The 12,801-nt window shown below is 44.6% G+C and overlaps 2 protein-coding genes across 3 annotated transcripts; one reads left to right on the forward strand and one right to left on the reverse strand.

Annotated features, from left to right (window-relative positions):
* Window positions 1-18: 18 nt before the first annotated feature.
* On the forward strand, window positions 19-6,611 carry ANKRD66 (ankyrin repeat domain 66). Of its 2 annotated transcripts, none has more exons than XM_061372297.1 (4): window positions 19-155; window positions 1,949-2,109; window positions 3,416-3,644; window positions 6,314-6,611. In XM_061372297.1, the coding sequence occupies exons 2-4, from the start codon at window positions 1,971-1,973 to the stop codon at window positions 6,492-6,494; spliced, it is 549 nt and encodes a 182-aa protein (XP_061228281.1). In that variant the 5' UTR covers window positions 19-155; window positions 1,949-1,970; the 3' UTR covers window positions 6,495-6,611. The 2 variants fall into 2 exon arrangements, with proteins under 2 accessions (XP_061228281.1, XP_061228280.1); XM_061372296.1 differs by lacking the exon at window positions 19-155 and adding an exon at window positions 1,622-1,746.
* A 2,640-nt stretch (window positions 6,612-9,251) lies between these two features.
* Window positions 9,252-12,309, reverse strand: LOC133222528 (taste receptor type 2 member 9-like). Its single transcript, XM_061372298.1, has one exon. The coding sequence runs from the start codon at window positions 11,223-11,225 to the stop codon at window positions 10,275-10,277; it is 951 nt and encodes a 316-aa protein (XP_061228282.1). The 5' UTR covers window positions 11,226-12,309; the 3' UTR covers window positions 9,252-10,274.
* Window positions 12,310-12,801: the final 492 nt, after the last annotated feature.

The following is a 12,801-nucleotide window of genomic DNA, read 5'->3' on the forward strand; positions in this document are numbered from 1 at the left end:
CATGGGATTGCTGGCATGCGGCTGTGAGCTTTCCTGGCTTTCCGCCGGTGCTGCCGAGCGTGGCTGGGCAAGCACTGCGATCCCAGTGAGGAAATCCAGCCAGCCCGGTTGCAACATCCTCCGGAGGAGCTGCGACGCTTACGGGATGCTTTTGGGTGAGGAGGCCGATCCTGCAGCAGGGAAGAAAGCACTGCGCTTTGGATCAAGGTCCCTCCATAAACATCCAGATGTTTTCCTCTGGCCTCGTGAAAAGGGGATAACAACACTCCAGGGAAAACAATATTACCTTTGGGTCAACTTGAGCAGTTTAAGACGGATCAAGTGCAGGGCCCTATCGGTTAGGGGCATCTGCATTGTGCTCCCCCACTCCTTTACACAGCCCTGGCCGAGTTTAGGGAATTAACCCCCAATCAGCACCAAAAATAAAACACCAGTTTTCTGAGAGAGCAACAGGTTGATCCAGCTGATGAAACAGCCATCTGAGCTTCAAGGCCAGCAAAGGGGGGCAGCAGGGGAGGGACTGCAAGTAAAATTTGGCTTATGAAGCTGCATCCTTGAAGAACTGGTGAGCTGTGGGGGTGGGATTGTTGGTTTCTCTTCTTCCCCTTTGCATATACATGGATATGAACTGAAGCTACCACACAAAGGTGCTTGAAATTTAAGTTATATTTTTATACTATGAATTTTGTTGGGAATTCCTTGAAAAAGAACAAGAAAGTGGCATGAAAAGGTCCAAGATTATTGCTGTTTTTCCTGCACTTTTGTCCAGCAGTCATCTCAGTGATGGACTGGATGCATTAAAGCATAACATTTTCAAGATAGATTTAATGCTGATGAAAGGTCTTGAAAAACAACTCTGAAGACCTTTATTTAATCTAAAGGAACAGGTTCTTCAAGGTTAGTTTGAGACAATGAGGAGGAGATAGTGCGTAAGTGGTTAAAGCAACAGAGACATGCCAAAGCCAATGATACTTTGGTAGCCTACCGAGGAGCTCCAAAATTTACTGTATCTTTTAATATATTCAGATATTCCCTGATGTGCAGGAGTTAAACTCAGTAAATGTCATGTATGGGTCTTTGTCTTGTATCTGGGCTACACGGTCCAGCTACATAAGTCAGGGGACCTGTTTGGTGATTCCCTCTGACCTTTTTAATCTCATCCTTTTCTTACAAGAAAGCAGGGTAGAGATGGTTGTGTGTCCCTCCAGCCTGTATTTGGGATGTGGTTGGGACGTCTGTGGGAGTTGGGAGCAGGGAAATGGCCCCATCCACCTCTGGCTCCCAAGATGTAGACCCCAGGATTGCAAACCTTCCCTCACATCAGCCTCTGCAAGGTCCCATGTTGGTCCTTTCCAACATGCTGAATGTGGAAATCACACGCTTTTCAATCTGTGAAAATGACTCCATGGAGTAAATGCAATGCAAAACGCAAAACAAGGCTGTGGAGATGGGATTTCGAAGCAACATGCCATAGCTTGATTATTTGCACCAAAGAACTTCATGAGTACCTTCACAGACATTTCTTTCACTGCAGTAAAGCACCACCAGTGGATCTGCAGCTCTGGCAAGGGAGGAGCCAGTTTCTATGGTACTGAGTACTAACAGACCCCATGGCAAATGTTTGGCCTGAGCTGGTGGTTTGTTAGCAACATCCTTGAGAAATGCAGCGCGGTTTTATGTAAAAGCCCTTTTTATAAAGGGCTGCACTTTGCTCCAGATTTCTGTGACTACAAACCAAACATCACTGTCAGTCTGTGATCACTAGTTTGGATAAACTGTTTTCCTTTTTCCCCACTCATTCCTTTTTCCTTATTTTTGGATAAATCCTGGTTTCTCACAGTGTGTGTCTCATTTTTAATACAGATGCTGCTTGATCTGTTAAACTTATTCTTGAGAGAAGCCGATACATCAATGAGCACCCACTAATCAACCATCAGTCTTTTACCAGGCACCTTTCTGAAGTGTGTGGCATGACAGAGCTCCACGAAGCTGTGGCTGTGGGGGACTACGACCTGGTGCATGAGATTTTGAGGACAGGGCGCTGCGACCCGAATCACAAGGATGCTGACTGGCACGACAGGACCCCGCTGCACTGGGCTGCTGCAAAAGGTAAGGGTACCCCCTGCTCTGTTACCTCTGCAAACTGGCATCATAGGTGATGCTGATTGTAATTGCATCTCACTGTGGTGGCAGTTAATGCTGGTGGCAGTCACAGCTTGTATCTGATTGTTCTGTGCTTAATGAGCGAGAAAAAGGAAAATAAAAATGTAAATGGGAAGTTTGCCTCCAAAATAATTTATGGGATGGCCATCAAAGTGTTTTTTTAGGGCTTTTTCCATCATGTGAAAATTTAGCTTACATGATAGGTGCATATGGCATGTCTGCTTGTCCCCCACATTACTTTTCTAAGAGGTGTCTTCATACAGTGCAGAGGACTGATTTCTAATGTACATCTGCCTGAGTGAGCAGAAAGTCAACCCATGGTATTTGTACCAGGTATTTACCAAACCCAGTAGAACAAAATAATTACAGTGTGTTTTACATTGCCCTTCCTTTATCCCACCTGGTTGAACAAACAGCACAGGACCAGAACTGTTTGCAGCTCCCATTTGATATTTCACAGTCAGAAGTGTCTGTTAAAGTCAAATATGCCTTTGCAGTCCAAAAAAGAGATGAATGCAACAATATATAATGTGTAATTGTACACAGTGTCCTCCTCCATGCTAGGGCATCTGTTACACATTGGGATCTCACATCATGGCATCTGTCTCTGCTCAGAAATCAAGTATGTGATTTGCTGGTTTACATTTGACACCATGTTTTATTTTTGCCCTGGTGGATTATTACTTGTGTGAGCATCAGCAAAGGGAACTGGGCTGCTTAAGAAAATGGTGATGGGAGACTGGCATGGCTTGGTGCCATTGGGAACAATCTAGTTCAGTCAAGGCAGTGTGAAGCTGGGTAGAAATAACTTTTTTTCTTATTTAAGCAATTCCACAAGTTAGAAAAATGTGAAGGTGAATGAGAACAAGTAATTTCTCTACCTCCTATCAAACAAGCCTTTGTTTTAGTAAATATATTTACAGGTTTTCCAGGTTTTAATGTTTAAATTTTAGTTTGCATTAAACTAAAACCCCAAAGAAAACAATGAAATAGTCGGTAGCCAGGCGTTCCATGACCAATTGAGGTGCGCTGTTCAGAAATTAATAGAAATCTTTTTGATTGTATTGTTGTCTTGTTGCAAAATTATTCTGGAAGCAGTCTAGTTTGGGGGGAAAAAATCAGCATTTTCTAATGAGTATCATTTATTTGATAAATAATGTCCAGGTCATGAGTAAGATCCATCATTGCATGGTCAGGTATTATGATCAGCTGTGTGTGCATCTTCTCTCCCTGTTTTGCTGTCCAATGCAAGGGCAATCGGAGCTGGTCAAGCTCCTTGTGGATCACGGCGCCCGGCATTGCCTGCGAACTGAGGTGGGCTGGACTCCAGCTCACTTTGCTGCCGAGGCGGGCAGGCTGGGTGTGCTTCGCACCCTTCATTCCCTGCACGCTGCCATGGATGCGGCCGACCTCTTTGGTGACACTCCCAAGAGGCTTGCGGAAATCTACGGTCACCAAGACTGCTCCAGGTTCTTAGAAAGGTGAGTAGCCATGGTCAGTGCTGCTGCGGCAGCTGATGGGGCTTGTCACGAATCCCCACTGAGGATCCTGCTGACTACACCTGTAGGTCACAAATGAGTGGTTTAGGGTCACTCAAAGAATCACCGCCACAGGTATTAGCAAAAGTGGGTTTAATATTAACTTGTGAAAGTGTGACTTAACAAAGCTCAATGGCAAGGTTCACTGTAGTACTTGCTACGTGGAAGAAGTTGTTCCCTGTGAGGGCAGTGAGGCACTGGCACAGGTTGCCCAGAGAAGCTGTGGCTGCCCCATCCCTGGCAGTGTTTAAGGTCAGGCTGGACATGGCTTGGAGCAACCTGGTCTAGTGGAAGGTGTACCTGCAGGTGGCAGGGGGTTGGAACTGGGTGAGCTTTAAGGTCCCTTCTGACCCAAACCTTTCTGGGATTCTGTGATTCTATGACTCATGCAGCTGATGGAGGTAGAAAACTTGTCTCTCTGACCCACATGCTGGCCTCACTCACCCTTGTTTCTGCATGGCTCATCTAGGATCATGGCTGGAACAATTTAACAACTGGGAAGATGCTTTGAGTACCCATGCCTAGGACATTGTATAAGACACTTGAAGGCTGTGAGGCGATCTCACATAACACAGCCTGTGGGCAGCCAAGAGTTACCGCTGGGGCTCAGGAGCCCTTTTTTTTAAATCAAACCACTATAATTTGCAACCACAGTGAACACCTTCACCCTCATGCAGCAGTTTCACCTCCTCACGTCAGCAAACTTGGAGTTAATCAGGATGAATTACTGACATTTGTAGTATAATCACAATTACTTCTGCTCTTTCAGTTGTGCAGAACATCCCAGAGGTGATGCCCATGGTCAGGCAGCACTCTGTGGCTCCAGTGGGAGCTGGGCAATACTGATGGGCACTGCAGACACAAAATGAAGTGTGTGTGTGCACACTAATGCTGTGCAGCAGAGTAGGTCTGCCCTCTGCTCATAGTGTGCGTGTTACCAGTATGTAAATATGAGCGATATTTTGTTACAGAGTATCACCGTCGCTTTTGGATATTTGCCTCTCATGCAAAAAGAGAGAAAAGGCAATTTTTTAAAGTCTGAGGGTCTGTGCCAAATGCAGACGTGTATTATAACAGGGCTCTGAGCATTCAAATCCTTCCTAAACCCCGGTTCAGCTGCATCTAGCACCACCATGGTCCTTGCACGCTGTGTCTCTGACCCCAGGTGTGCCAGCTGCACATCAACATGGAAATATTACATGTATCGACATGTAAATATTATTAACATGCAAATATTAATAATATTTTGCTACAGAGTATCTGCCACTCACAGAGGTTTGCATGGGCATGCAAAGGACAGGAAACAGCCTTCAAAACATGGCCAATTCTGGATAACAAACACATGATTTGCATTAGGTTTTTTTGCATGAGAATGGCTTTACCCTGGATGCTGTGAGACCTGCTGAGGATGGGGCCAAGCTGTCACAGAGACGCTTCCTGTGCCTGCCACCAGCTCTCTGCAAAGTGCTGAGTGTTGAATGCACCTAAGGCCCCAGCTATTCTAAGTCCAAGGCATATATACATTCATAATATGTATGCACGTGTGTGTGTGTGTATACACCAAAATACATATATAAAAAAGTGCCCAGAAAGAGGTTTCTTGCCCTTGGTAGCAGATACTTTAGAACACAATACAATAGAATATAATACAATAGGATAGAATAGTTCAGCTGGAAGGGGCCTGCAATGATCATGTAGTCCAACTGCCTTAGCACTTCACGGGTGATCAAAAGTTAAAGCATGTATTAAGAGCATTGTCCAAATGCCTCTTAAACACCGTCAGACAATGGGGCATTGACCATCTTTCTCAAACATATGTGTGTATAGACAGAGTAAGCCAGTGCATCTCTGTAGAGCCATTGGCTTTGCTCCTTGCTTTCAGCCAGGACAGCATTGCACTGATGTGACAGAACTACTGTATTACAGAGAAAAGGATTTTTCCTGATATCTAGTGGTATTTCTGACAGAGCTTCATGAACACTGAGTACCTACAAACATCAGTCCTCCGCAGTAGGAGGAAAAGGTTTGTCTTCTTTTGGACAAGATTTACACTTAAGAGTACCCAGTGAAAGAGAACTAGTGACTTAAATCTTGGTGATAGACATGATCTTCAAAGATCCCTTCTGACGCAAATCATTCCATGATTCTGTGTTGTATGACTTGGAAGTGAAGATAGATGTACTTGTCATTTGGCAGTAAGAGTTTCTAGTACTTACACATGAGCAGTACAAAAAAAAAAACAAAATTGGGAACGTTGCAGTGAGTTAATATACCATGTACAGTTGCATTAAATGTGGTTAAGTCTATTTAAAACCACAGACATTCACAAGATCAGTCTTTGAGAGCTTTGATGGCTAAAATTATGATTCCGGTCCTGAAAGTTTAATCTTTGATCCTTACCAAGGGTTTTCCACTTCAACCCAACTCTCAGTGAGTACCTGATTGCATGGGGTGATGAATGCTGTTAAATTTGGGATGAACCTCGGTGTTTTCTTATGTATTGCTGGCAACGGTGTTGTGAACATACCAATACACGATGTAGATATGAGTGGTGGTGTGACTGTGCTGTGCCCAGTATTATACTGAAGATGATCTCTTGCTTTCTTCTCCAGAGCAGAGGTGGAGAGCAGAAACTATCGCAGGACAGCCACAATGAAAGGAATCCCATTAGACCAGGTTGATGAAGACTGGGAACTCAAGAAAGAAGCACTTAAGAGAAACCCACCATGTTCGTGGAAGAGCCATACATCCATTGCGCAAAAGAAAAGTCCCCAAAAAAGGGAGAAGCAGTAGTGTGCCCTGCCTATTTGGTGCCACTGACAACTTGCAGTGCAGAGCGAAAACCGTGGCAGACCTCAGGTGCACCTGCAGGGTGAAATATGGGTGAACAGAAGCAGATGGCCACCAGGATGCATCATAGAATCATAGAATAGTTAGGGTTGGAAAGGACATTAAGATCATCAAGTTCCAACCCCCTGTGATGTACTGTAAATACTCTTGTTCACAGTGAGCACATACAAGTGCCTCTTTCTCTCTGTGTGTCTGTATGTGTCAGATCTCAGAAAACTGCAGGGCATGTTTAAATACACTCTTATATTCAAATTCACTGAAATGTATAAATTTACAGAAATGACAGCAGTTTCTTGTAGTGTCCAAGAGGGAAATGGTTTTGCCCCTAAGTGATTAATGAAAGTAGCTGGGACTGTTCTGCTCACTCTGCTGATGTCCCTGGCCTTTGTTTATTTGCTCTCATCCTGAGTCACCAGGAGGCTTTGTAGGGGCTTGTAGCCTCTGGTGGTGCCTCTCACTTTGAGAGTGGGGTGTGGTTGTTTCTTCTGGCTAAAGGAGAGGGCTGATGTTGACCTTTTACTCTCGTTGCTGCTTTCAGACATGTATGGCTGCCAAGACAGTTAGAGCACTGCCTTATTTTTAGCAGTGCCCGCAGCCATTTTTATGTCTATGCTCATAGGAATGCTGTGGAGCTGGTCCTGAGCTGTCCCTCTGCACTTCAATACTCTTCATGGGAAAATACTTTTTAACTGTTTCACTTCTCAATCATAGAGTTTGGATTTGACCCAAAGCAGTTTTCCATTCCATGCCAGCAGTGGGCAGCCATTTGTTTTGACTTCTGATGTCTTTTATGTGTCTGCTTCGCCTGCTCGTTTATCTGCCTCCTTTCCCATCTGCTTCCCCTCCACTACCCAGACCTTGTGCTTCTGGAGTGCCTTGGTTACAGGTGTCCTTTGCACAGCACTTGAGCACTGCAGCTGTAACCAACAGTGCTGTGATCCATCCCCCTGTTCTGGATTTCCAGGGGTTAATTCAGCCATCTACGCAAAGGTGTCTAGGCCATGAGAGATGCTCTCAAGTACCCAGACTGACCCTGCAGTTCTACAGATCTTGTGCTGTAGCTCCCAACCCCATGCAGACATCTTGGGTACCCTAGGCATCCCAGATGAGTCAAGATGCCTATGGGAAAAAAAGTCAAGCTCCCAGCTTTGTCTTGATCTTAAGGTCATTTCCAACACTAACCATTTGATGATTCTATGATTTGTAATTCCCAAGCCATGTGAGACGTCAACTCCATTCACAGTTGGCCTAACTGTTGAACTGGTGACAGTGCAAGTGAAAGCACATGTTGGACAGATTACCTGTTGCCATACTGACAAACTAAACAGGGCTGTTTCTAGCCATGAGGCCAGCTGGTGAAGTGTCCTGGAGTTGAGGAACACTTTCCCTGGGGCTGGGCACATCACTGCATCACTCCAGAGAGCACCTTTAGCATATGGGCTGTGCACTGCAGCTGTGCTGTTTTATAACCTGTCTCCTCCAGTGCCAGCTGGGTGGGGCTGGATGCTGGAAGCTGGAGGGTGATGCTGCATTGTGCATGATGTTCACAAGGGGTTTATGGAGGTGAAAGAAGATATCTTCATCATGGCTTAATTGGGCTGCATTCTTTTTGTGAGATAACATCTGCAAGACGCTGGTTTTGCCTGCTGAGTTTTGTGACATGTGACGTTTTGAGGGATGATGTTGCATGTGTTGTAGGGAGTAAGATGGTCTTGTGATCTGTCACATTAAACGATCAACTGCCTTAGCAACAGAGGGAAAGAAGGGAGGTGTGGTAGTTCCTGCCCTTTAAAAAGGCCTTTAAAGCTGGAGATATGTCCGGATGATGTGTGTAAGATCTGCCTCTGTCTGGACACAGAGTGTTTCAACAGATTGAGTGGTGTAATGTCTCCTGCTGTCAAAGTGGGAGTCTGTAGAGCTTAGCATCTGATCTAAAAAGCACAGTTACAGCTAAAGGCAAACAGCTGTAGGCAGTGTCCTCTGAGTGTCTGATTTTGATCAGATGGATCAAAACCTTTGAACCCATCTTTATTACAGAACAAAACAAATGTAATTTTGGGGATTTTTTTTTTTCTTTACTGTTGCAGGAAAAGTCAGAAAAGAGTGAAAGCTGGTGATTTGAAAACAGCTCCTTGTACTTTCCTTTTAAGCTCTTCCCCTTTCATTCTTGTGGGGATGGAGAGAAAGAGGGAAGGGAATGGTCTTTGCTCACAGGTGGAAAAGCTCATGGGTCAAGATGAAGACAGGGAGATCACTCACCAGTTGCTGTCACGAGCAAAACAAACTTGACTTAGGAAAAATCAGTTTCATTTATTGCCAATTGAAAATAAATGTAGGATGATGAAGAACAAAGACAAAACCAAAACACATGACTTCCACACCCTCTTCTCAGCCTCACTCTTTCATTCCCAGCTTCTCTACCTCCTTCCCTCTAGCAGTGCAGGGGAATGGGGAATGGGGATTGCTATCAGTCCATAATTTATTGTCTTTTCCACTTCCTTCTCCTCAAGCTCTTCCCTTGTCCCAGCATGGGTCCTTCCCATGGGCTGCAGTCCTTCAGGATAAGCCTGCTCTGGTGTGAGCTCCCTACAGGTTTCAGTCCTTTGGGGCATCCCTCTGTCCCAGCGTGGGGTCCTCCATGGTCTGCAGGAGGATATCTGCTCCACCATGGACCTCTGTTTGGTGCAGGGGAATCTGGAGCACCTCCTTCCATACCTTCTGTGACCTTGTTTGCTGCAGGACTGTTTCTCATGATTTTCCTCACTCCTCACTGCTGGGCAGTGGTTTTCCCCTTCTTAAAGATATTTTCCCAGAGGCACCACCAGCACTGCTGATGGGCTGATCTGTGTCCTGCTGTGATGGGTCCATTGGAGCTGTATGGAGCTGGCTTTCCCTGGCATGGGGCAGCCTTGGCCTTGCCTCAGAGAGGCTCCCATGGACCCCACAACTGCCAGCACGTGGCACGAACACCTTGTACAACTGCAGTTGGGTCACTGCAAGAAGAAAGCTTGACTTCATCCGAGATCACACCTTGCACAAAACCCACTGTCCTCGGTGCTTTACTGCTCCAGAGTCCATTGGTAACTGAAGATATCATGAGAAGCAAAAAGCAGAGCAGGAGCGCAGTCACACGGAGAAGGGGAAATCATGTTTCCACATGAAGTGGGCAGAGAGAGGACACATAAGGCTGGTGTGGTAGGGGGGCTTTCCACCCCACCTGTCCACCCTGAGGCCATTTCTGCATTGCTAAAGCCAGTTAGCATCTCTGGTGAATAATAGTGATCAACATAGTCATGCTTATGTTATAAACCAATGCATGATAGTGATACAGCTCATATTGTTATGGACTGTGAAAGCAGAAATAAATGTAAAGCAACAAATAGATACAAACATGTTTAGTTCAGTAGTTTCAATCAGCAGATACCAAATTTTTAGGAGGTTTGCAGTAGAGTTATTCTACTTTTGCATCTAGCCCATGTACCAGGTCTGATTTACTTTGTTATTGACAATAATTTAACACAAAGAATTGTATAAATGATAATAGTAACTTATTTAACTCGGAATAATTGAAAGAATTGTAATGAAGCTTTCTTAACTTAGCTAGTGAAGGTAGAACATCTGTATCATCTACACTGACTGGAGAGTTGCATTAGAGATTAAATTACTTGCAGTTTATAACAAAATATCAACATTTTTAATGGGCTTCAGCTTCTATTACAGTTCCTACTTCTTGCAAACCTTGCACTTCACACAGGGCAGAGTCCTTAGCAGTGCATTTTTCAGTTTGGGATTGCTGAAAATCAGAGTAAGGGAATGAAGAGATGGAAAAGCATACTGGAATATGAAAATGAGAAATGACACAGTATTTTCCTTCTTTGTAGCATAAATCAGTGTCAAGATCAAACATATAAAATTAAAGCTGTAAATAATGAAGATGAACAGAATCGATTTTATGGCTTTGAAATAGGCATCCATGTTGAGTTCCTTCACTGAGTTGTTCTGCATCTTGCGTTTTTGTCTCCAGAGAGAAAAGATGAGCAGGACAGAAAAGATGACTGCCATGAATGCAGTGGCAAATCCAAAGCCGCTGATAAGAAAAACAGGAAAAAATTCTTCACTCATTCTGACTTCTATCTTCCAGAAGTTTTCTAGGGCGGTGGAATTGGGGTGGATACATCTTGCCTTATCAGTGATGTGGTAGACAGTGATGCAGACGACCAGAGACAAAAGCACTGAACCCAGCAACAGCCATGGCACAATCCTGTCAATTTTCACTTTCAGGTAGAGGAAGAAGGTGTACCTGAAATTGGCAACTTTTACGCAATAAAAAACACACTGACAGGCAGAAACCCACAAGTTGGAAGAATTTAAAAAGCTTTGAACCGCTACAACTACCTGGGGTATGGGGTGAACATAAAAGTATGTGGGATAAAATATTGCGAGAAGGCAATACACCCATGTGACAATCAAATACGCAAACCTTGAGCATCCTAGAAACAGCAAGACCTTCTCATTAGAGTTAAAGCTTTTCTTTTTGACCCAAGAAATACAAATCACAGAAATGATGAAAGCATTTATCCACATGCCAGCAAGTGCCTGAAATGTGATGATGACAATAGCCAGAGCATCGTATGAAGTGACATTGAATTCTTCTTGAGAGTAGCACAAATTCATCCTCCAAGATGGATGGTGACACTCTGCTGGAAAAGTAGGTTGTTGCACCAGTGCTTAGTGCAGGTTAGCAGCTGCTGTTCTATGAATGTCATGTGGGGGAGCTTTATAGAGCAGCGAGGAGGGCTGGGATTTTGGTGTTGCTCCTGTTCAGAGCAGGGCAGGTGCAGGAATGTAAATGTGCTGGGTATTCCCTTACCTGGCATCAGTGTCAGTCTTCAGTATTTGAATTTCAGTTGACAAGAGCTGTGCTGGATAGCACAAACAATGTAGATGTTTTTCTGCAATGGGCAGTGTTGTGATTTAGTGACTGTCCCATGTTTGAACACTGCCAAGATTCACGATCTGTGTTCTTCTGTCCCTTTGTCGCTTGTGATGCTTGTGTTGAGGGGTGCGCTCAGGAAAACACAGGCAGGGAAGTCACTCTTTCATCCGAGAGACCAGGAGATGTAAAATTCAACCAAGATGCTGGAAACTGGAGTTCATTTTGATCCTGTAGAGACACTGAGATCTCTGTTAGCTTTCCTAATGGTAATGCCTCAATTTTAAGTGAAAAGCCGCTTGGTGGGGGGAGGTCATTGAAAGAAAAGCAGGACTTTCTCTTAAAGGTTGAAGTTGAAGCATGTAAAGGAAAAGGGCAAAAATAAGCATGAGTCCTGTGCACAGGTGCAAAACACACCTGCTAGCAATGTAAAGAGCTTTAGGGACAGGACCACACTGGGTTCCTGCCACACTGAAACATTCCCAAGCTTCCAAATAAATTTAAGTCCTGGAAACTGTGGGTCTTTAACAGGAAAAGTGTGTCAAGCTGTTTCAGGCTCTGTAGAGCATGGACTGCCAATAGACTTCGAGTTTGTACAGGGCCTTGTACATTGGACCCTGCACATTGGGACCACAGTTACAAACTTGATCTTGGCTGGTATAATCAGGAAAAAAATTAGACCCAACAAATGGCTATACAGCTACATGAAATAAACCACCAGCATTTTCTTGCTTACGAATGATGCACTTGTTTTCTGGAGGATATAAACGTAGGAGCTACTCTTTAAATATTACAAATACGTAGGAAGCCCAAAATCTTCATCATAAATTTGGCAATACACTCTGCTGCTGATGAGGAATCATAGAATCATAGAATAGTTAGGGTTGGAAAGGACCTTAAGACCATTTAGTTCCAACCCCCCTGCCATGGGCAGGGACACCTCACACTAAACCATGTCACCCAAGGCTTCGTCCAACCTGGCCTTGAACACCGCCAGGGATGGAGCATTCACAACCTCCCTGGGCAACCTATTCCAGTGCCTCACCACCCTAACAGGAAAGAATTTCTTCCTTATATCCAATTTAAACTTCCCCTGTTTAAGTTTTAAGCCGTTATGCCTTGTCCTGTCACTACAGTCGGTAATGAAGAGTTTCTCCCCGGCACCCCTATAGCCCCCCTTCAGATACTGGAAGGTTGCTATGAGGTCTCCACACAGCCTTCTCTTCTCCAGGCTGAACAGCAACATCCCCCCTGTGCTCTTCTGCAGCACATCTCCCAGAGAAACCTTGGCAGTGGCTGTAGTCCAACTCCTGCTTT

This window comes from Neopsephotus bourkii, unplaced genomic scaffold (assembly GCF_033783945.1).
Source record: "Neopsephotus bourkii isolate Nb327-2 ecotype Australia unplaced genomic scaffold, CSIRO-AGI_Nbou_v1 NB_1600, whole genome shotgun sequence".
Lineage (NCBI taxonomy): Eukaryota > Metazoa > Chordata > Aves > Psittaciformes > Psittacidae > Neopsephotus > Neopsephotus bourkii.

Coding starts and splice junctions, on each gene's coding strand:
- ANKRD66 (XM_061372297.1), top strand. CDS start 1,971: ATGACAGAGCTCCACGAAGCTGTGGCTGTGGGGGACTACGACCTGGTG. Junction 2,110..3,415: donor GCACTGGGCTGCTGCAAAAG/GTAAGGGTACCC, acceptor GTCCAATGCAAG/GGCAATCGGAGCTGGTCAAG. Junction 3,645..6,313: donor TGCTCCAGGTTCTTAGAAAG/GTGAGTAGCCAT, acceptor TTTCTTCTCCAG/AGCAGAGGTGGAGAGCAGAA.
- LOC133222528 (XM_061372298.1), bottom strand. CDS start 11,225: ATGAATTTGTGCTACTCTCAAGAAGAATTCAATGTCACTTCATACGAT.